This window comes from Malaya genurostris, chromosome 3, assembly GCF_030247185.1.
Source record: "Malaya genurostris strain Urasoe2022 chromosome 3, Malgen_1.1, whole genome shotgun sequence".
In the NCBI taxonomy this organism is placed as follows: domain Eukaryota; kingdom Metazoa; phylum Arthropoda; class Insecta; order Diptera; family Culicidae; genus Malaya; species Malaya genurostris.
Window position 1 is genome coordinate 40,501,136 of NC_080572.1, and position 23,272 is coordinate 40,524,407.

The window sequence follows — 23,272 nt, forward strand, 5'->3', positions numbered from 1 at the left end:
CGACTCACGACTGATTTTTAAAAAGGGCGTATGTATTTTTGCATGTCACCAAAATTTCCTTTTTCAAATCGTTGTAACTCGGAAACCGTTAATTGTACAAAAATGGCGTTCAGGAAGAAGTTTTTTTTTTCATAAATACGTTTATTTCATAGGCAATATACATAAGTTTTTCTTCGCCGTGGCATCCACAATACATAGTAGTTTAAACCTAATACATTTCGAATATCATATTAGTATGTTGGTACTCATTAGTTAATCTAAACACTGTTTTTATCAAGCGAGTTGCTATTTTAATTACATTAAATAAAATACATTTATTTTGTACATGATCTTATAACTATTTCAGGATTGTTTGTATCAGTTCACCACTTATATTCAATATCCTATAGTTGGCTATTGGTTGAACTCATGGAAGAGAAAACAGTTTAACATAAAATAAAATTTAAATTGGAACTCCAATGGATTTAATGAAATGATAAAGAAGTTTCATGTATGGAAGGTCACGACAAGCAAGAATGTCGCGAACTGGGACATTGGATAGTCTACCTTGGGTACGCAAGGAATTTATTAGTTGAGATCTGACATCACGAAACTCCACGCATGTCCAAACAACATGGTCAATATCGCGGTAACCTTCGCCGCAAGCACAATGATTAGTCTCGGAAAGTCCAATTCGAAGGAGATGTGCATCTAACGTGTAGTGATTGGACATGAGTCTGGACATCACACGAATGAAATCTCTACTCACATCCAGTCCCCTGAACCATGCCTTTGTCGATATTTTAGGAATAATTGAGTGCATCCACCGACCCAGATCATCTTTATCCCAAGAAGCTTGCCAGCTGGCAAGTGTTCTTTGGCGAGACGCGCTATAGAATTCGTTGAAAGCAATCGGTCTCTCATAAATTTCACCCTCAATAGCACCACGTTTGGCTAAAATATCGGCTCTTTCATTGCCTGGAATGGAGCAATGAGCCGGAACCCAAACTATTGTGATTAGATAATTATTATTCAATATGTCGTTCAGACACTGTTTTATTTTACCCAAGAAAAACGGTTCATTTTTGCCAGCAGCGTTTGAGCGAATGGCTTCAATTGCACTCAGACTATCTGTGAAGAGGAAATAATGGTTTGGAGATAATGTGACGATTACATTCAAGCTATAATGAACTGCTGCTAACTCTGCTATATAAACAGATGCAGGTTCTTGAAGCTTGAATGAGGCCGAAACATTATTGTTGAATATACCAAACCCTGTCGCTTCTTCCATTCGCGATCCGTCCGTGTAAAACATTTTCTCAGAGTTAATATGCCTGAACTTACTTGAAAATATTTTTGGGATTTCCATAGAGCGTAGGTGGTCCGGGATTCCACGCACTTCGCGCTGCATGGATGTGTCGAAAAATAAAGTTGAGTCAGGTACATTTAGGAGGCTGACACGGATAGGAATATATCTTGAAGGGTTGATTTCCTGTGACATATGGTTAAAATATACTGTCATGAATTTTGTTTGAGATCGAAGCTCGACTAGTCGTTCGAAATTATTAATTACCATGGGATTCAGCACATCACATCTTATTAGCAGGCGTGATGAAAGCTCCCAAAATCGATCTTTTAATGGAAGAACTCCCGCCAGAACTTCAAGACTCATTGTATGTGTCGAATGCATGCAGCCTAAAGCAATTCGCAAACAACGGTACTGAATTCGCTCAAGTTTGATAATATGAGAATTTGCAGCGGAACGAAAACAAACGCATCCCTATTCCATCACTGAAAGTATCGTTGTCTGATACAATTTTATTAGATCTTGCGGATGAGCACCCCACCAAGACCCTGTTATTGTTCGAAGAAAATTTACTCTTTGTTGGCATTTCGTTATCAGATACCTAATGTGTCCTCCCCACGTGCATTTGGAATCAAACCACACCCCGAGGTATTTGAAAGTCAAAACCTGTTCGATTATTCTTCCCATCATATGAAGCTGAAGTTGCGCGGGATCATGCTTTTTTGAAAAGACGACCAGCTCTGTTTTCTCCGCAGAGAATTCGATACCAAGATGAACAGCCCAATCGGACAAGTTATCTAAGGTATCTTGCAATGGTTTATGCAGATCAATAGCTTTGGGTCCAGTAACTGAAACTACGCCATCATCTGCCAATTGTCTTAGTGTACATGGGGATACTAGACAGCTGTCAATGTCATTCACGTAAAAATTATAGAGGAGCGGACTGAGGCAAGAGCCTTGCGGTAGACCCATGTAGCTAATTCTGAATGTTACCAAATCGCCATGTGAAAAATGCATGCGTTTCTCTGACAAAAGGTTGTGCAAATAATTATTTATAACCGCTGGGAGTCCATGTTGGTGAAGCTTGTCTGAAAGAACATCAATGGAAACTGAATCAAATGCTCCTTTAATGTCTAAAAATACAGATGCCATTTGTTGCTTTTGAGCGAAGGCAATTTGGATGTCAGACGAAAGTAATGCAAGGCAATCATTCGTCCCTTTATTTCTACGGAAGCCAAACTGAGTATCTGACAACAAACCGTTCGTCTCGACCCAAGTGTCGAGACGTCGTAGAATAATTTTTTCGAACAATTTTCTGATGCAGGACAACATCGCGATGGGTCTATATGAGTTGTGATTGGAAGCTGGTTTCCCCGGCTTTTGAATGGCGATAACTTTCACTTGCCTCCAGTCAGGTGGAACAATATTTTGCTCAAGAAGCTTGTTGAACAATTCCAACAAATGTCTTTTTGCGAGGTCGGGCAGATTCTTCACCAAGTTGAATTTAATTCTGTCCAATCCAGGAGCGTTATTGTTACAAGACATGAGTGCTATGGAAAATTCCATCATTGAAAAGGGGCTATCAATGGAATCATCATTTGAAGAAGACTCCCTAACAATGCTATGCGTAGGAACGGAATCTGGACAAACTTTCCTCGCAAAATCAAATATCCATCGATTCGAGTACTCCTCACTCTCATTTCCTACGTTACGATTCCTCATTCGTCTGGCCGTATTCCAAAGAGTGCTCATTGAGGTTTCTCTTGACAAACCTTCCACAAAATGTCTCCAATAGCTGCATTTCTTAACCCGAAGTATGTTCTTGTACTTGGTTTCTAAAACCAAGAATTTTTCAAAATTCTGAGGAGTTCCTCCTCCTCGTTTTAAAAACGTCTTGAAAGCATTTTGTTTCGCGTGTTTAGCATCTGAGCACTCTTTGTCCCACCAAGGATTTGGAGGTCTTCTGTTAGACGATGGACCAAGAAATCGTTTGGTTTGGGCTTGTTCTGCGGCCTCCAGAATCGAACAAACGAGGAAGTCATATTCTTCAAGTGGGGGAAGCTCTTCCATTGAAGTTAAGACACTTGAAATATTACTTTGGTATTTAATCCAGTCAATATTTTTTGTCAAATCATATGGAATATTAACTGAATTAGCAATGCCTTTGTTACTGCTAATTGAGATGATGATTGGTAAATGATCGCTACCATGTAAATCAGGAAATACTTTCCAGGTGCAATCTAGTCGAATTGAAGTCGAACAAAGAGATAAATCTAATGCACTTGGACGTGCAGGAGGTCTTGGGATCCGTGTCATGCTACCCATATTTAGTACCGTCATGCTAAAATTGTCGCAAATATTATATATTAGAGATGATCTGCTATCATTGTAAACGGAACCCCACATCATTCCGTGCGAATTGAAATCTCCTAAAATCAAACGTGGAGCAGGAAGGGCTTCGACAATTTCATTAAGCTGTCGTTGTCCAACTTGAGCTCTTGGAGGAATATATACCGAAGCAATGCAAATGTCCTTTCCTTTAATGTTTATTTGACAAGCAACAACTTCTATACTAGAAGTCGAAGGAATGTTTAATCTATAAAAGGAATAACATTTCTTAATTCCTAAAAGCACTCCACCATACGGGGAGTCTCTGTCGAGACGTATAATGTTAAAGTCATTAAAATTTAAGGCTATGTTTGATGTAAGCCATGTTTCGCACAAAGCAAATACATCACATTTTTGACTATGCAACAAAACTTTAAATGAATCAAGTTTTGGCATGATGCTTCGACAATTCCACTGCAGGACAGTGATTGAATCATTTGCGGCGGATGATAAATTATCCATCAAATGATACAAAACCTGAAAGAGCTGGCCATTGAGCTGATAACTGTTTCAAAAAAGTTCTAGCTATTGGAAGGAATGCTGTTATGATGGTCTTTAGAGGTTCAGAAATATTGAATGCAGCGAAAATCCATTCTACAATTTCCGAAAATTTCAGTAATCCTGTTGGTGAATGTGAAATGGAGCCCACTGGATTATTGTCTTTTCTTGAGCTAGTTCCTGGATTGGTTTGTGAATTTGACAAACCAGGAGGCACAGTTTTTGGTTTTAAATTTGGCTTTTTAGCTTTAACACGGGGATCTTTTTTTGAAGGTATAATTTTAGGTGTCTTTTTTGGTATTTTGTGGTTTGTTAATCTCCTCTTAACAGACCCTTGAGGAGTGACAAACGAGGTATCTTCACTATTTCCGTCAGAGTCAGATTCCTCTGGCTCCGCAAGATTTGAAAAACCGTTTTCGGTTTCCAAAGGGGAGACATGTATGACCGTTTTGAGCATTTCTGCATATGTGCGCTTAGACCGTGCTTTTAAAGAAAGCTTCATTTTGTCTTTACGCAGCTTAAATGCAGCGCACACTGAAAGATCATCATGAGGGCTTTCCCCACAATAAACACATTTTTCAACATCTTTATCGCAAAGATTATCCTTATGAGGCCCTTGACATTTGATACATTTGGACTTATTACTACAGTAAGTAGCTGTATGTCCGAATTTTTTACAGTTCGTGCAATTCATAACATGCGGTACGAAAAGCCGAACAGGAAGACGAATTTTATCGATATAGACATGGCTAGGCAATGCAGATCCGGCAAATGTTACGCGAAACGAATCTGAGGGACGATAAGACTTTTTTCCATCGACAATAGATGCTGAGTACAATTGTTTGCACTCGAGTATCTTAACTCCCTCAAGCATGGAGTTTTTAAAACGGCCAACTCCATTTTTAAGTAAATCATCTGCTGTCAGACTTGCTTCAGTCACAACACCGTCAATTTCTACCTCCTTCGATGGAATGTAAACTCGATATTCAATAGAAAATAATTTACAGGTTACAATATCGTTTGCCTGTTTCAAGTCGTTAACTACAACTCGAATTTTATCTCTATTAACCTTACAGATTTCTTTAACTTCAGAGAAATGTGATGTCAAATCCTTTGTAATTTGCATCAAGTTTAAAATCTTTTCTTTTTTTCGAAGATAGACTATCCATGGCCCAGTGGTACCCTGTGGATAATGTTTAGCCCTCGGAGTATTTAAACTTTTACTAGTATCCGGAATCGGATTCGGATGATCTTCCATGAGATCATCCATTACATTAAATTTTTTTTGTGAATTAATAATACCAAAATAAAAACTTATGTTTAGTAAAATTTCAGATATAAGAAATAAAAAATAAATTAAATTAAATCTACCTTGTAGCTGATGTCTCTGTTCCTTTATCGTGAAGAACGACGTGAAGCTCTTCCAACGATTTCCAATTGGCAGTCTTTTGCTGTTTCCAATTGGCAGTCTTCTGTCGTTTACTGCTATCTCAGTTGCTCTGCCGTCGTTGTGAACACCACTGCACTTGCTGTACCTGACCCCAGGTACAGTGCTTTTGCTCTTGGTGGCGATCAAATGCGATGCTTGCAGTGTAGCACCTCGCGATATATGCCGTCTCTTTTGATCCTACGCAGCGTACAAATTCTGGTACCTGGTAGATCAGCACTGGGTTGCTTTAGCACCTCTGTGCCTTTGCACCCCTTCGTCTCCGCACCTTTATGCGATGGCACCTCTGTGACTCGTCACTTCTATGCTCTCGCACCTCTGTGTCTCTACACCTCTGTGCGTATGAACGGGATGGCCTTCGTTGCTAGCTTTCCAGTCGGGAAACGCCCCGAATATTGCGTTTGCTATGGGCAGTTTAACTACCTGAAGCTTAGAATTGTCTCGGTAGCAGCCGTTAACTCACGAGCCAGTACAATCGAAACACAACCTCTTCGCTTGAATGGTTTTTACTGAATGATCAGGAAGAAGTTGTAGGGAATCGATTGGGCACTCTAAATCAACTTTTCATTTATGCGCTAAAAATTTTGAATCACGAAAGAAGTGTAGTGAGTTAAGAGCTTGAAATTTAGTTAAAGAAACACATTTTTAAAAAGTTTCGATTTTTAGTAGTGTAGAGCACCGAGCAAGATCATCGCAAACTGATGCGCGAAGACAGACGCAAGAGACGAACCTCTACACGTACATAAACACACTTTTGTTTACCCAATCGAACGCTGTGCTGTTTCATTGTGTATGATTTCGAAGGAGATCCGATGGATGGATTATGTAATAAAAAAGGGTACCTCTCAGTTAATGTGCGCCCACTTCATTAGAGTTGATCCTCTATATTTCTAATCGTCAATCCTATGAAGTTAACAAATAAAAGTTTGGTGGGACTGACACAAACCGCTAGTAGAGCAGTGCTAAACTAAATTCCAAATTTATTACTGCGCTTAATTTAGTGATTTATCAAAGACCGTTGCGACATCGAGTCTCCGTGATTTACAATAACGTCAATTTCAGTATTCCAATTTTACGTAACAATTTTCACTGAACGAGAAAATAGCTTGATCACATCAAATCGAGACTTTTGGCACTGCCGAAACGAAAAAAGCTTTCTGACCACCCTACCAAATAGATTCCATGGCGCAACGGCACCGCTTCAGGTGGTGGTACTCATCGGAAGAGTCGCCGGGCACCTATTTCTTACAACCATTTGAAAGTCCAAGTTCAAGATGAGTTTGCTTAACTCAACGGCTTAACCTTGACGCGATAATTGAAGGGGATTTTTTTTCTTCTACGGCGTACAAACTTTAATCATTCTGTTGATCGTGATGAATCGTCAATGGAATAAGTTGAAAAAATAAATCGAAATGTTCCTTGTTTGCGGCGCCAGACCGGTGATCGTCCTGATTGGTCCAATTTTTGGTGTTTTACTGTCGCATGAAAATGGACCAGATTCAGCCGTCGGAATCCATCCTCAGAGAGCAAAGACCCACTTGCACATTATTCATGCAGTTTTCACCATTTCGAAACATGTGTTATTCATGTTTGCCGGTCTTCCATCATCGTCACCGAACTAGTTGCGTTTGAGGGGGGTATACGTAAAACTTTTCATTGCCAGTTGTGGACCGGTCTTTCTACGTTTGCAGGTGAATAAATTCGGATAATTACGAAAGTACAAGCGAACCGAAAAAAAACCGCTTGAATAGAGTATGCCACAATGAGGCTCACCTTCGAATTTATCTCGGCAATCCAATTTCGACACAGCTTTTATTGCACTAGCGTTTGTTTCTTGCAATTGGATACGTATTCTTAGTTTTCAATGTTGTGCAGAATTTTATTGCATCAATTCGAGCTTCATTAACCACCGGAAAATGACGAATCACTCAAAATTATACTACTGTGGGAAAATAATAGTAAGACTTCATTCATAATTTCAAAATTCTTTATTATTTCGTCCAAATCTATTTTGTCCCCCTCAAAGTAATTCCCCCCAAGCCCAATACACTTGTGACAATGTTTTTTTTTTCAATTTTCGAAACAGTTGTAAAAGTCAATTTCCGTAATAGCCTGAAGTGCGCGTAGTGATTCACGTTTTATATCTTCAATTGACTCAAAACGGTTTCCCCGGAGCGGTCGTGTGAGTTTGATGAATATCCAGAAGTCACACGGAGCTAAATCAGGCAAATACGGTGGTTGCGGAACGATATTGGTTGAATTTTTAGCTAAAAAAAGTTTTGACATAGAAATTCGAGTGCGTTTTTGCCTTTCTCATAAAGAAACGTTATGCAATCACTGTGAAAACCGACTTTCGAACCGAAGTTGCATATACCATTCGACTCAGTTCGTCGAGTACGCAAAATGTTTGTGTGTGTATGTGTATATGTAACGTTTTTTTTTTTATTAAATTTCCTCGGAGATGGCTGAACCAATATTTACTAACTTAGATTCAAACGAAAGGTCTTGTGGTTCCTGAATATTATTTGGATCGGACTTCTGGTTCCGGAATTATGGAGTAAAATTAGCAAAAATTGTGAAGATAAATGCACCAACTGTTTTTGGAGATGGCTGAACCGATTTTCACAAACTTAGATTCAAATGAAAGGTATTATGGCCTCATACAAAATTCCTGAATATTATCTCGATCCGACTTCCAGTTCCGGAGTTATGGGGTAAAATGAGCAAAAAATGAAAATATCTAACCTTTCTCATAGATGGCCCGACCGATTTCCACAAAATCAGGTTCAAATGAAAGTCCCTGTGATCCCATACGTAATTCCTGAATTTCATCCGGATCCGGAAATATAGGGTAAAGTGTGTTAAAAATTTTATACCATCACTGAAAAGGGCGAAAAACCGTAAAAAATTTCTAAATCAAAAATCTTCAAAATTAAAAACTATGACTCTGAACTGAATCTCAGTTCTGGATTATGGAATTGGTTTCTTGACTAGATCTTTGAACTGAATTAAGTTCCATATTCCATATTAACAGATGTAACGCTTGTACCTTTTAAAAATGTAACACATGTAATGTTTTGTAACACCTAAAACTTACAAAACAAGTTATGCATGTAATGCTTCGTAACGCCTATGATTCACAAAAAAGTAACGCACGTAACGTCTATAACTTACAAAAAAGTCACGCATTTAACGCTTCGTGACGCCTATAACTTACGAAAAAGAAACACATGTAACGCTTTGTTACGCCTATAACTTGCAAAAAGTAACACACCTAAGGCTTCGTAACGCCTATGACTCACAAAAAAGTAACGCTTATAACTTACAATAATGTAACGCCTTTAAGGTAGCGCTTCGCCGTGGTCAGGTCGAAGCGAGACAACTCACTGCTTCCTCTTGCTTTGTCGCCGAAATTTCACCCTAAATTGCAAATTTCTCCAATACTAATCCGATTCACGAAAAATCAAAAACATACGATTGTAGGTAAATGATTTTACTATGCATTTGGCGAAAAATATCTGTTAGAAAGCTTTTCTTTCGCGAGATTTCGTGCGAGTTTTGTTAAACATTTTGTTTTCTTTTTTCCTTTTCTCGCTATAAACAACTCGCATATGTAGGGATGTGCTACGTTTTCAACAAAGCGTCAAAGCTAGTAGCGATGAAAATCATTACTGATTTCTGGTTCTACTGAAACATGAATAGAAATTATTTTACAAAGTAGTAACACTTACTTACATTTTCTACTCATCTATATTCAACGTTTACGCATAGAGAACGGACAACGAAAACAAAAGAAATGTTGTTAGCGTCTACCGCATGTGGTATTTTGCACACCCCAATGCATGCGTTGACATTGTGTGCGTGCGAAAGAATAAGGAAAAACTCATTTATTTTTATAACTCGCACGAAATCTTTCGATAAAAACGTTTATCAGGCACAATTTATACAAGAATCGATAGAAAAATTAATTATCTAGAATCGTATGTTCTTGGAATTTCCGTTTTCCTCCCCGTTTTCTCACAATTTTGGGTAAAGTGCGTGAAACCCCGGAATAGGCAGTGAACTCCCGTGACCACGGCGAAGCGCTACCTTAACTTACAAAAAGTAAAACATGTAACGCTTCGTTACGGGTATATAGAGCACGTCGTAACACCTATAATTTCCTTAAAAGTAACGCATCCTAACTCTTTTACATCCAGAATCTAACCGTTATAACGGTTTGTAACATTCATAAGTTCCACAAAATGAAAAAGATTTGATGGGATTCCATCACACACAGCGATGAATTGAGCGCTGTCCGTGCGCCGCCTACACCCTGGGACGCATAGCCATACGCTACAACTCCAGGCACTCCGGCAATAGTTTCGGACAAATCTTTCATTACGGTGTTATAACTAGCTATATAGAGATGAGAAAATATCAACACAATGAAACAATTTGTGTGAGAAGCCGTCGTGGGCAGACTGTGACAACTTCTCGTAACTTTACTTTTACCGGTTTGGATAGTAAATGGCAAACGACCTTTACCTTTACTTTCTGACTTATCAGAGACTCGGACGATTCGTATCGCTAAGATGCCTAAGTTCGACTCCTCCGGTAGAAGGTAGAAGTTTAGATACGAGAAGCCTTCTGCTTACTTAAATGACCCTTGTCACGTCTCACTTTTCCGCACATTATCTTCACATCCTTGCTCTTCCTTGAGTACTATGGCACTATAATTTCATATTCTTTCTCATAAATAACTCATGTGATGTGTAACCCTTAATTGAGAAAATTATCGTATGCAACCCGCCTGGGTTCAATTCCCAACCCCGCACATAGGGTCAGAAAGTTTTTCTAGCCCAACGAGGCAAATGACCTTAAGGTTAAAACCTCTATAATCGGAACAAAAGAAATTAGTACCTTCACTTAGGCGTTGGCTCAGATAGACCTCAAGAAACTTCGTAACGTATATAACTTCAAAACTAAACTACTATTTTATGTATTACTGTTATTGTCATTTATTTTTCCCCGGTTTCATCCTACATTTTATGTGGTTTTGACTCTGTTCTGATTCGTAGGGCCTGCCGCTGCGTGCTTTAACAGCCCCATAATATTTCTCAAACTTTATTTTCGTTTCTGTTTCTGATTTCGGAAGGGGCCAGGGCCCCTCTGGGCACGTAACTGGCCATCAATTTAGCCAGTGTAGAGAAATCGAAATGAGTTCTAAATTAAATTACTCCAAATCCTCCAAATACTCATAATGCTCCAAATACTCCAAATACTCCAAATACTCCAAATACTAAAAGTACTAAAAATACTCCAAATACTCCAAATACTCCAAAACTCCAAATACTTCAAACACTCTAAATACTCCAAATACTCCCAATAATTTAAATAATCCAAATAATTTAAATACTCCAAATAATCCAAATAATCCAAATACTCCAAATACTCCAAATACTCCAAATACTCCAAATACTCCAAATACTCCAAATACTCCAAATACTCCAAATACTCCAAATACTCCAAATACTCCAAATACTCCAAATACTCCAAATACTCCAAATACTCCAAATACTCCAAATACTCCAAATACTCCAAATACTCCAAATACTCCAAATACTCCAAATACTCCAAATACTCTAAATACTCCAAATACTCCAAATACTCCAAATACTCCAAATACTCCAAATACTCCAAATACTCCAAATACTCCAAATACTCCAAATACTCCAAATACTCCAAATACTCCAAATACTTCAAATGCTCCAAATACTCCAAATACTCCAAATACTCCAAATACTCCAAGTACTCCAAATACTTCAAATGCTCCAAATACTCCAAATACTTAAAATACTTAAAATACTCCAAATACTCCAAATACTTAAAATACTCTAAATACTCCAAATACTCCAAATATTCCAAATACTTCAAATACTCCAAATACTACAAATACTCCAAATACTCCAAATACTCCAAATACTCCAAATACTCCAAATACTCCAAATACTTCAAATACTTCAAATACTTCAAATACTCGAAATACTCCAAATACTCCAAATAATTTAAATACTCCAAATAATCCGAATACTCCAAATACTCCAAATACTCCAAATATTTGGTTTTTGTCTAAAAATCAATGGAAATAATTATTTACTGCAGGGAGCCCGTAGGATCTAACATTTTCAAAAGATCATATTTTTTCTTTTATAATTTATTATAACTAATTAAGTAACTGTAATTAGTTTGAATTTTATTTTATTTAATTCCGGCCTTTCCGTTTCGGACTTGAAAGCTAGTGAGTCTTAATAACTTCCAACAGAAAGTTCAAAATGACAATGCAATAGACGCACGAAATCTTCAAAACTGGTCTAAAAATTAATCTAATTCGTAGTTTGATTTAATTGAAGGTGGAAGTAATAGGGTGGGTTGATGTCGGAAGAGCAAAAACTAAGAAGTGTTTTGCAAGTAGTATTAACTGTTCGTCTGCTGAACTGCTAGGTGACATAATATTTCAACGTATACTGTTTTGCACGGACGAGTCGAAGACGAAACGTAAAAATCTATCCAGTGTTGTCTGCATTAATTCAAAAATTGCCCTTTTATTCAAAATATCACATGACCGGTTCAATGTGTCAGGTTCATAATTGTTGAGAAACGTAAACCAAAACAGAACGTTATTTTCCAATACAATAAATTGAATAACAAAACTCTAACCGTTACAAATACGCCTTTCTTGTTCGACACAGGTTCTTCATAGCAACTGGAATTGACCACGCATCATAAACCACGGCAACTCATTTACATCGGCGACGAACCTGACTTAATTCATTTCTGAGATCCTTAGAATTCGTATACCGGATCGACTCTCCTATCGAATAACCGTCACGTAGCATACCTCGCGCACCTCGTCGTGACCGCCGACACAAGGCCAAATGTGCTGCCGAAAAAAATCTTAGATGACCGTCGTCGTCATTGTGGTCGTCAGTGGGTTCTTGCAACGTAGATAGAAATCTACCAACACATTAGCCAAATTCAATTCGGCTCATTCCAGCGCACGAAACGAGAAGAGAAGAACGCGAAACGCACTTACCGTGGTTGCCGAAAACGAAGACGACCGTACGGCTGCCTTGGGGAGTCATTGTCGTAGATCGCCTCCATCATAACGTTGCAGAGCTTCATCCGTAGCGGTTTGTGGCGATCGGAGATCGTTAGCTGGTTTCCATTCCGGACAGAGAAAACAAAAAATAAACAGTGAAAGAAAGTGTGATCGAGTTGTGCTGACCAAGTTTTTTTTTGTTTGCTTTTGGGTTAACGCACCGTTATAACAGTTCCATTTCCGGAATTTGGATTTTTTAGTGACCAACCAGTCGCACAAGTTTTCTACAAAAATAGTACCTTTCAGTAGTGTGAACAAGTGTGCTTGAAGACGGTTTTGCATCATTAGATCGAAACCATGGGTCTGATCATATTTGCCGGAATCACTTTGGCGATTCTGTTCTTTATCTTCTACTTCATGAAATCTTCCAAAGAGATGCCGAAGAACTGGTCCCAGTTAGTGTCGGAGATTAAGGTGCAACAGATCGGTTTTCTCGGCATCGTGGAAGATATTGTGCTGCGTAGAGCAAATAAAGTCGGTAAGTCCACACCACACCGCTTTCTGTTGCGTAATTTTTCCAGGCCTAGAGGTTTTGTGCTGAATATGGGACCAACACTCGTTGTGTTCGGGTCGGGTGATGGACATCGTAGCAACACGTGGACTGGAGAAAAGTGACGTGTTTCGTAAACCAGTCATTGGATTCGGAATGGTGAAACTGTTTGTTTGCAATATGGAATTGCACATACCGAAAGCAAATATGATCACAAGCGGGGAGAGTTGGAATGGCAAATTTGTACTACAGTCGATATTTTAGCATCGGAGAGATTAGCGATTCAACTCTGAGCAATACCAACATTGATTTGTGACGCACTTAATATGCGTGATTGGGTGCAACGTCAGACGACATGAGTTTCGTTTTGATTTATTCGTGACGGGACGCAAATTTGTCGTAAATGAATTTAGTTAATCCTTTTATCACATAAACGACAGCGACAGATGAATGAAGCAACGAACTTGTAAACTTACCCCCTTTTATCCCAGAAACAGGACAAAAAAAATTTTTATCCTGGAGAAAGCTGCTTCCAATTAATACTTCACTCTGGATGTGATGAAACAACAGTTTTTGGTTCCGTTATTTCATTTATCTATCGTGTTTTAGTTCAACAAAACACTTTGGCAGGGTTTGCGCTGTTAATTAAGGCCAGGTTCCTACAAAAAACGAGCAATTTTTAAAATAACACTTATTGTTTAAATAATATTTCAAAATTATACTTTTTACAAATTTTATACATTTTATATTTTCAATATAGCGGCTCTGGAAACAGCTGTTTAAAATCGTTTGATTTGTTGGTGGGTGCCATCATTTCTTGGTAACCAATCAAGCAAAAAGCAAAACATCTTCACAATCTGTATCGAATTGGCTATGATCGGAGCTAGAATGAAATATTTCCACCAAGAAAAAACTGTTTTTAGATTTTCGCCCCATTTCTATTGCACCAATTTTTAATATCTTTTTTAAATAACAATGAATATTTTTGGTTGTTGTTCCGATCATTGAGAGACAACCAATAAGCAAAATGCCATTTGGTTCATGTTGATACGTGCAATAGTTTTAGAATACGAGTGACATCCAGTTGATAGAATGTGCATAGAAAAAATGTGCATTCGTAATCATACATTACATGTCGAATGCATGTTATTCGAATCGTAACTCAACTTTTCAATCCGGATTTTACTTTGAATCCGAATAAAGTGACAATATGATAGATTGGGTAAAAAACAGACATTTGAATAAAAGTACTACTAAAATTATGCTCTTGGTTCTGAGAAATATTTATTTGATAGTTTTTAATTGTGTTTATCGACATACCTGTAGCCAGGATTTTATTTCGAGAGGGGCCCTCAGAAACCTGTTACTGAACATTACTTATGTATCTAATACTCGGTGTGCCTTTTGCCGGCGTTTCTAAGAGACTCTTTAAACTTTTCCACTGGAACTGTCATTATGTAGTATTCAAATAAAATTTGTGACTGCGTCCAAGAGAAGGTTATTGTATTACTATATTGTATATTTATATAGCACAACAATCCACAAGACTTGTGATGATGCCATATATTCTGAGATCATTTACGTTCCTATTTTAAATGACGACAATTCACTGCATATTCTAAAAAATCTAAAAATCTTCTAAATTTATAAATCATATTATTAGACGATCATACAAATTTACTTTGGCCATACTGGTTTTGGATTCAGATTCCGGAAGTAGTGGTCTGAAATTTCCAAACGAAACTCACATAAATTTCTCAGAGATAAATTAACATTTGAGCACAGATAACGCGCACGAGGAAGCCAAATCAGGTGAACGAGTGTAATACCCAAGTAACTGTAGCATAAACCATCGCTTTTAACCATAGTAACGATGCTCATGTGCTTCATCTAAGGCCATTTCACAGCGATTTCGGTTGTCAATTGTTCCATTAACTCACGCTAATACTAGATTTTTTCTGATTTGAGGTAGTCCTCAAATACCTACCGATCTAAAAAAAACGACATTGCTATCTTTTCGGGTATAGTGTGATGGGTAAGTCAATACCTTTCACGCAGCCCGCCTGGGTTCGATTCCCAACCCCGCGCATTGTCAGAAAATTTTTCTAGTCCGAAGAGGCGAATGACCTTAAGGTTAAAACCTATGTTCTACTTCATACGGCCTGCTCGTGCTTTATCGGCAGTGGAGTATTGACCATCACGTAACTCTCAAAACCTCTATCTCACGGTGTAATCTACGTACAGGATCAACAGCCCCATAATATTTCTCATACTTTTTTTCATTTCTGTTTCTGATTTCGGGAGGTACTAGGGCCGCTCGAGTCACTCCTCGTGACTGTTTAACGATAAACCGTCATCATATAAGAGGACGAATGGACGGTTACATCTTTTATTTGACAAACACTAAAGTGATGTTATGATTTAATAAAACTGAACAAAATAATTTTTGAGATTTTTGTTTTTGTTAGAATAACATTTCGTTTGCTTTCATAAACCGTAGAATATATTCGATTGTGAATCTAGAACAACATCGAAAACAAACATGAAAATGTTCTCTCCTAGATACTTGGTTTAATGATCATAGGAATGTCTATATCTATATCAATTTATTTAAAAGGTATGCATCTTATATGTATAAAGTTATTTTCCAAACAGTTGATCGGAACAACAAAAAAGTTATATCGCAGTTTCCAACAGGAATATTTGTAAGATTATAATATGAAATATGTTTGACGTTTGACTGGATTCTCTAACATTTTCCAAAAAAATGAACGCATACCAGGAGTATTAAACGAATAACTGTTTAGAGAATACAATGTTTTTACGTCGTTTTGTTCGAAACTTCAATATTTTCTATATTGAAAATGATTCAAAATATATAGATTCAAATTAGTTCTCAGAAGAACCTCGCTACTTAGCTATTTGAAGGCATAGCATTTAATAATTAGTTTGGCAAGATTTCTGGAAAAAAATATTGCATTCAGCCGTTAATTTGAAATAATTTATTATTTTTAAAACATGACGCCTAAGTTTATACTGCAAGGAAGACCGTAATAAAATCAATATCCCTGAAGTTATATTAACCAATGTGATATGCGTTACGTTTCAGTTTCAGCCAAAAAAGGACAAATGGTTCATGAGCTTTTGATCATAGCGTATAACCATAACATGAAAATGCACTCTTTTTCTGAAATCATAACTCATTTTGCTCATTTGCAGATTCAAAATTCTGCCCGTGTGCTTTCGAGAATAAGCCGAACAAAATTTTGGAATTAGAAATTTAGAAGTAATGTTTTGAGCTATTTTCAAATATCAAGGTGGATTTGAAAATTGATGTTTTAAGTAATTTTAAAAATCAAGATGGCGATTTCTGGCTTGCCCAAATTCAAAAATTTCACACTAGGTTTGGACCCAAAATTTTTAGTTACAGGTTAACTAGTTGGTTTTTAACTACAAGGCGGCAAATAATCTGCATCTCCAAGTTCCATTAGCATGTGCAATATACAAACCATTGTGTATCCACGTCGACTATGAACCATTGTTTTTGACATTACCCACCGACAGTTTTACAGTAAAAAGACAGAATGAATCGACTCGTTATATCGTTCGTTTGAACAAATCAAAGTAGCTTGTACAACGCTTTGTACTTCAAATTTCCAACAGCATAAGTGATTCCAGTTTTTCCTGATATGAATCTGCATTGAATCAAAATATACTCGGAAAATACAGGTTATACACTTAAAAGATTTTGCAGAATTTGGTGAGTTTTTACCGAATTTCCAACTGCTGAACGTTTGGTAATTAGTTCAATAATTGAATCGACTACCGATCGTTGCCTTGCCTTCACTATACGGGGCCGGGTGTCAATTGAAAATATCAAAATTAAAAGCGTAATCTTTTTCTATCATAATTTTGAACGATAATAACTCAGACATTTGTTGATGTATTTATAAAATTTAGCTACCAATCGATGCGGTAACATTTAATTTAAACATGTATGGCAACGTCGTTTCGGTATTTCAATGGCATACTATTGTAAGAATAGTTTGAGTCGACGTATGTTTTCACGTGCCAATCACAGCATGCCATAATGATGTCATCCGTTTGATTTCTCTTGCACGGCCGACGGTTTCGATCGTTACTTTACACCTCAAATTTCATTTAGTATTCGCTTCGATCGATATAGGGAGGATTCACGTTATGCTTGAAAAAGTATCGCTATCTTCTGCATCGTATGAACTTTCGCAGAAACAACATTATCTATATATGCCAGATAGAATCTATAAATATATGCCATTTTACAATTTTAACTTTAGTCGGTGGCTGCCTGAGTAGATGACAAAACTGAGTTACATCAATGTGCTCGCTGGATACTCGTTTTTGTACTGTGTGTGGCATTTCCCATTTTGTGTTTGCTTGAGTATATTGAATACCCATCAGCTGTTGATTCTCCGTTAATTAGCAATCTAATTAGGAACTATCGGCAATAGATTTTTCGGACCTAATTTGAAGCGCTTGTATTTTGGAATGGGTTCGACGAGAACGTTTCCAATTTGATGTTTCAAGTCGCTATTAAAACCAAATTGGCGACCTTTACTTTATCGAGGTTATTGCAAATTCTTACAATATCATTATTTTTGGTACGGGTAAGGCAAATTAATGTCAAAAAGTAATGTTTTGAGCTATTTTCAAATATCAAGGTGGTTTTGAAAATTGATGTTTCAAGTTATTTAAAAAATCAAGATGGCGATTTCTGGCTTGTCTAAATTAAAAAATTTCACACTAGGTTTGGCCCCAAAATTTTTAGTTACAGGTAACTAGTTGGTTTTTAACTACAAGGCGGCAAATAATCTGCATCTCCAAGTTCCATTAGCATGTGCAATATACAAACCATTGTGTATCCACGTCGACTATGAACCATTGTTTCTGACATTACCCACCGATAGTTTTACTGTAAAAAGTAAGAATGAATCGACTCGTTATATCGTTTGTTTGAACAAATCAGAGTAGCTTGTACAACGCTTTGTACTTCAAATTTCCAACAGCATAAGTGAATCCAGTTTTTCCTGATGTGAAGCTGTACTGAATCAAAATATACCCGGAAAATGCAGTATACAGACTTAAAAATTTCGCAGAATTCGGTAAGTTTTTACCGAATTTTCAACAGCTGAACGTTTGGTAATTAGTTCAATAATTGAATCGACTACCGATCGTTCGGTAATAGAAATATTGCTGAATTGTCAAACAACTACCGCAAACTGTAAACCAGATGGGTCTAGCGAATGAGTAATTTTTCGTGTATTTTTTTCTTTTGGATAAAATTCTGGATTCGAATGGATCCAAAATTCCAAAAAACAACACAAATTTTCATCTTACGATTAGATTTTTCGGATGTGGATATTTTTTCACAGAAACGAATGAAGAATCGTGGTTATGATTTTACTGGACTATAATCCACGAAAAAAAAACCTGTTTTAATCCACCTAGTGGTGTAATGATGCCTTTCTCATATTACTCATAAAATCAAAAATATTACTGTGGGATTCGCAAAAACAACTGTTCATTGAATAGAAATAGGAAAGTTTGTACTGACTTAAACTAACAAACTCTGCAAATCCGGTTTACCCTGTAGTTCCGGAAACGGAAGTAGTATCCATAACAAATTTAGGAATTCCGTATGAAACTGTAAGACTTTTCCTTTGAACCTATAAGTTTGTGAAAATCGATCTAGCCATCTTGAAGGAAAGTGAGTGAGACCCTTTTGCAGTTTTAAATCATCATTTCCAATTCTTCCGAAACCGGATTCAGATGACCGGTATAGCCGAAGTTGGTTTAATTACCAGCAACAAATATGACCTAAAAATTGGAACAGTTTTGAAACTAGTTAAACCTAGACTTACTATCTCATGCTCTATTTCGATTAAATCAATTAAAAGAAATCTAACAAACGAAGCGAACCTGCATTTATGTTACTTCTACATATGTAAGACAAGCTAAACAGTATAAATCAACAGCATAAAACATGTAGTAGGATTATTACTTTTATTATTATTATTATTGACATCATTATACCACCGGCACAGTATTACTGCACTACCGAATGTGAAAATTCATATTTTTTCAAATAAATTTGAATTCATTGACATTCGTTTACACACTATAAGCAGATATCCGTAACCGTTTCGTTTTCTTCATAGCGTGTACGAAATAGAACAAAGCACTCATCGTTTGTTTTATGTATTCTTCATCTTCCGGTGTGACACATATTGTCATTCTATATGGCGATATGTAAACTTTGATACTCATCACCCTGTAACTGCGGAGCTGGAAGTCAGATCCGGATGAAATTTCACAGTAGCTTTAAAGATAATATGAGCTTAAATTCAACTCACGATATGTGAAAATCGGTTCAAACATCGCTGAGAAATCGAAGTGAGTTCTATTTTTTGACTTTTTCTTCTCGGTGTTTCCGGAACAGAAAAATGGGGGATCAGTAGTGCTGAATTATTCTTTAATGGCCACAAACTAACAAGTTCTGCAAACTAGAAGAGTTTATCAGCCAGTTTTATGGGATTTATACCTGTTTTTGACCATCGTTTGTGAAGAAATACTAATGAAATTCGTAATTTTCCACTTATGACGCTTTAGTTTCGGAACCGGAAGTCGGATCTGGATAAAATGACCTTGCATTTGAATCTTAGCACACCTTTTCTCTAATTTTCACATATTACTCTGTAACTCTGGAACCGGAAGTCAGATCCAAATGAAATTCAATAGCAGGCTATAGGGCCAATCGGGTAAAAATCAGCCATCTCTGAAAAAAGTGAGTGTAAATTTTTCTATTTTTTATGCATATCATCCTATATCTCCGGAACCGGAAGTCGGATCGGGATTCAATAGCAGACTATGGGACCATGAGGCCTTTCATTTGAATCCTAGTTTGTAAAAATCGGTTCAGCCATCTCCGAGAAAAGTTAATGTACCGAAATATCGATTGTTTCTATTGATTACCGAAAGTTTTCGCCAAAAAATTACCAAACAACAGAATCAAATTTTAGTGTGTAAGAAAATGGTACGACATGTACTATTAATTTCTAATGGATAAATGCAGTTTAAACATAATGTACACAGAGTTAGAAGACTTGTTCAATTGAATCTCACTTACATTATTAACGCCTAAATGCATTCGTTTTTTTTTGCAAGATTTCAATTTCGTTTGCTGCTGGTCTAACTTTGCAGCACTTGAAATCAGTACAAATTGAGTTTTGTTCTGAAGGCCAAATTTCAGGCTTTTGTAAATATTTTTTGCCCATTTCGTATACTCTATTGTTCGCTACGCTGTATTGTATTTGTTTCTATTGTCTCAATCGTAAGTAATTTTCGACTGTGTCGGATAAGATGCGAACACCAACTAAATTTTCATTCATCCTTCGTTTCTCGAGTCTAAAATTTGACGAAAATAGGAAATTAACCCTAAATACACTGTCTGAGAAATGATTGTCTTATAACCTCCACAATGATGAAAAAGTTTATTGTATCATTGTTTCGAATTCGTTTTTAAACGCAAGCATACACATGAATGAAAAAGCTTTTCTCTTCAACTCAACTGATTAAGTTATTCAACGATTTGCCATGTAGAAACATAATTGTAAATTAAAATTTAATTTACCGACATGTATCGTAATCGAAAAGGACACGTAGTATCGGGAAACCATTAAACTTCATTTTCACCATAATCCTCTTGATAAATTACTAAAATCACCCGCTCTGGGCAGCGGGAAACCGCTCAGGATGGTTGATGAATTTTTAATTAGTTTTCCGCACACCTATAAATTGAAGCCACATAATCATTTACATAAGTTCGTTTCAATTAAATTGCGGAAAGTTTCTGCCAGCATGATAACTGGCCTATGACACCGGTGTCTGGCATCCTGAACCGGATGTTAAGGGTTTTTTTCAATTCCGTCATAGATATTACCAGGCAATTGAAGTCTCTGTTATTCTAGTAAGCGTGCGAGTAATCTAAATATACTAATAATATTGATTTTCTTCTAGACGAGAATTGCGTTTCAAAGTGCACCCCATTTAAAAGATTATACAGATTCGAGTACACTTGAACCGAGTGCTAAGCCAACACGATAAAAACGAAAACGACACGATAATGACGAATCAAACAAACGATAAAAAAAAATGAAGTACGCATTTTGCCGGAAGTAGTTGGTCTCGTTCGATCCAAATTTATCAGCGGTAAGCAAATGTAGGTGACTTTGTGTCACCCGTGAAAATTAATTTTAAATGAGCACCATTACGGTCTGCCAGGATTAAGAGCTGAAAAAAATAAATAGGATTTCTCGCAAGCAATCAAAAAAATATTCCAATTGCGAGCAGCTTCCGGCTGGCGACAAACCACAATAACGAATTCCGTTGTTTTTGAGTTCGCTTCGACCTATCGAAGGCCAGCTGGAAAACAGGGACTCAATTTTACCATAACCGGCTTCCAGCCTCAGACGTCAAAAAAAAAAAATGAAACCAAATGCTGGGGACAATTCCAGAAACAATGGAATAATTGCAGAAAAAGAGATGAAAATAAAACTGAGAGTTTCGTTTATAATTAAAATCAACCACATTCGAAATGTGTTACCGTGCAAAGTCGGCCCAAAGCCAATATCGAGAATCCGGCAGCAATCGGAAGTAACATTCTGCCGTTTACCTTGTACCGGTAGGCGTCGGAGGGGAACATTTCAGTTTATGTGTCCAATGTCTATCCAGGGAGAAATTCTGCATACCAGCGTCAATAATGAATTCAGAGGACAGTTCGGGTAGGCTGTAGTCACCGTAGAAACCACCAGAATAACTGCCCAATGGAGGGTATTTGAAATGGATATGACCTGCACTGGATTAGATTAGAGACAACTATGCCAACCCGGGAAAATCTGATTGGCACTACATCCCTTTCCTTGAAATTTGGTGGCAATTATTGCATCCGCGATTTCGTTTATTATTTTTATTAGAACATATCTCTGTTTTTTTTTTCGCTGCCTGTGTGCTTGTCGAAGCGGCCGTCCTTTTTCGTCAGGTCGATTCAACGCACACACACTAACCTATTCAAGCACGGGATAGCATTCATCAAAAGTAATATTTGTCATCCCACCTGCAACCGTCGATGACACGCAATGCAACCGAGTGGGTTGAAAATTGGAATCGGAGTTCGCAAACGGAAAATCCGCCCAGACAATGCACAGTCGAACCGTGCTACGTGTCCCACTTTGTCGGGCAATGGCGCTATATTCGAATTAATGTGACATGGGATTTTATGAGTGACAATCTTTCGGTGCTATTAATTTATTGACTGACATGCGTACAAACAGAATTACATTTGGTTTCTTCCGTTTGAACAAATGGAAATTTCGGTTTTCTGCCATTGTTGGAGTTCATTGTCACGAGATATTTTTAACCGCCATTGAATCCTTTCATTTTCTGGAGGCTTTATTGTGATGGAGAGTTGTCAAAATTGTCATTCGGTCGCGAGGAAACATGCGGGACTATGAACATGCCAACTCAGGGTTTTGTTGAATGTTTATAATCAAAAAATTTATGCAATGTGCTTTCGACACCGGAACCCGAGAACCGGTATAATCGAAGTTGGCCACCAACTAACATAACGTTCAAACTCTACTTGTTTTTATTCAAATTTTAAAGATTACATACGATTTTGATATCATACTCTAAACGACGGTATTAGTTTTTGTGAAATACTAAAAATATTCTTGATTTTTGGTAGGAGCATAAGATCTTTCGTTTGAACCCAAGATTGGGAATATCGGTTCTGCTATCTCTGAGAAAAGTGAGTGAGATCTATTTTTGGAATCCGTTTGATTGGCTGCTTACTGGTAATAGCTACCAATTGGTGTAGTTTTGAGGTCAGTTTAGATTTTTTTTATCTATTTTGTTTCGCCGCTTTCAGTGGCGGTATAAAATTTTTAACACACTTTACCCTATAATTTCGGAACCAGAACTCGGATC

At 37.2% G+C, this 23,272-nt stretch overlaps 1 protein-coding gene across 2 annotated transcripts in view; it reads left to right on the plus strand.

Annotated features, from left to right (window-relative positions):
• The window catches only part of LOC131435257 (dehydrogenase/reductase SDR family member on chromosome X), a 71,720-nt gene that overhangs the window by 16,012 nt on the left and 32,436 nt on the right, over positions 1–23,272 (plus strand). For both annotated transcript variants that reach the window (XR_009230471.1, XM_058602940.1), the window contains exon 2: positions 12,350–13,237. Coding sequence is in view for 1 of the 2 variants with exons in the window: in XM_058602940.1 (XP_058458923.1) it covers positions 13,057–13,237 (181 nt within the window). In the remaining variant the exon portion in view is untranslated. The remainder of the gene's footprint in view (positions 1–12,349; positions 13,238–23,272) is intronic.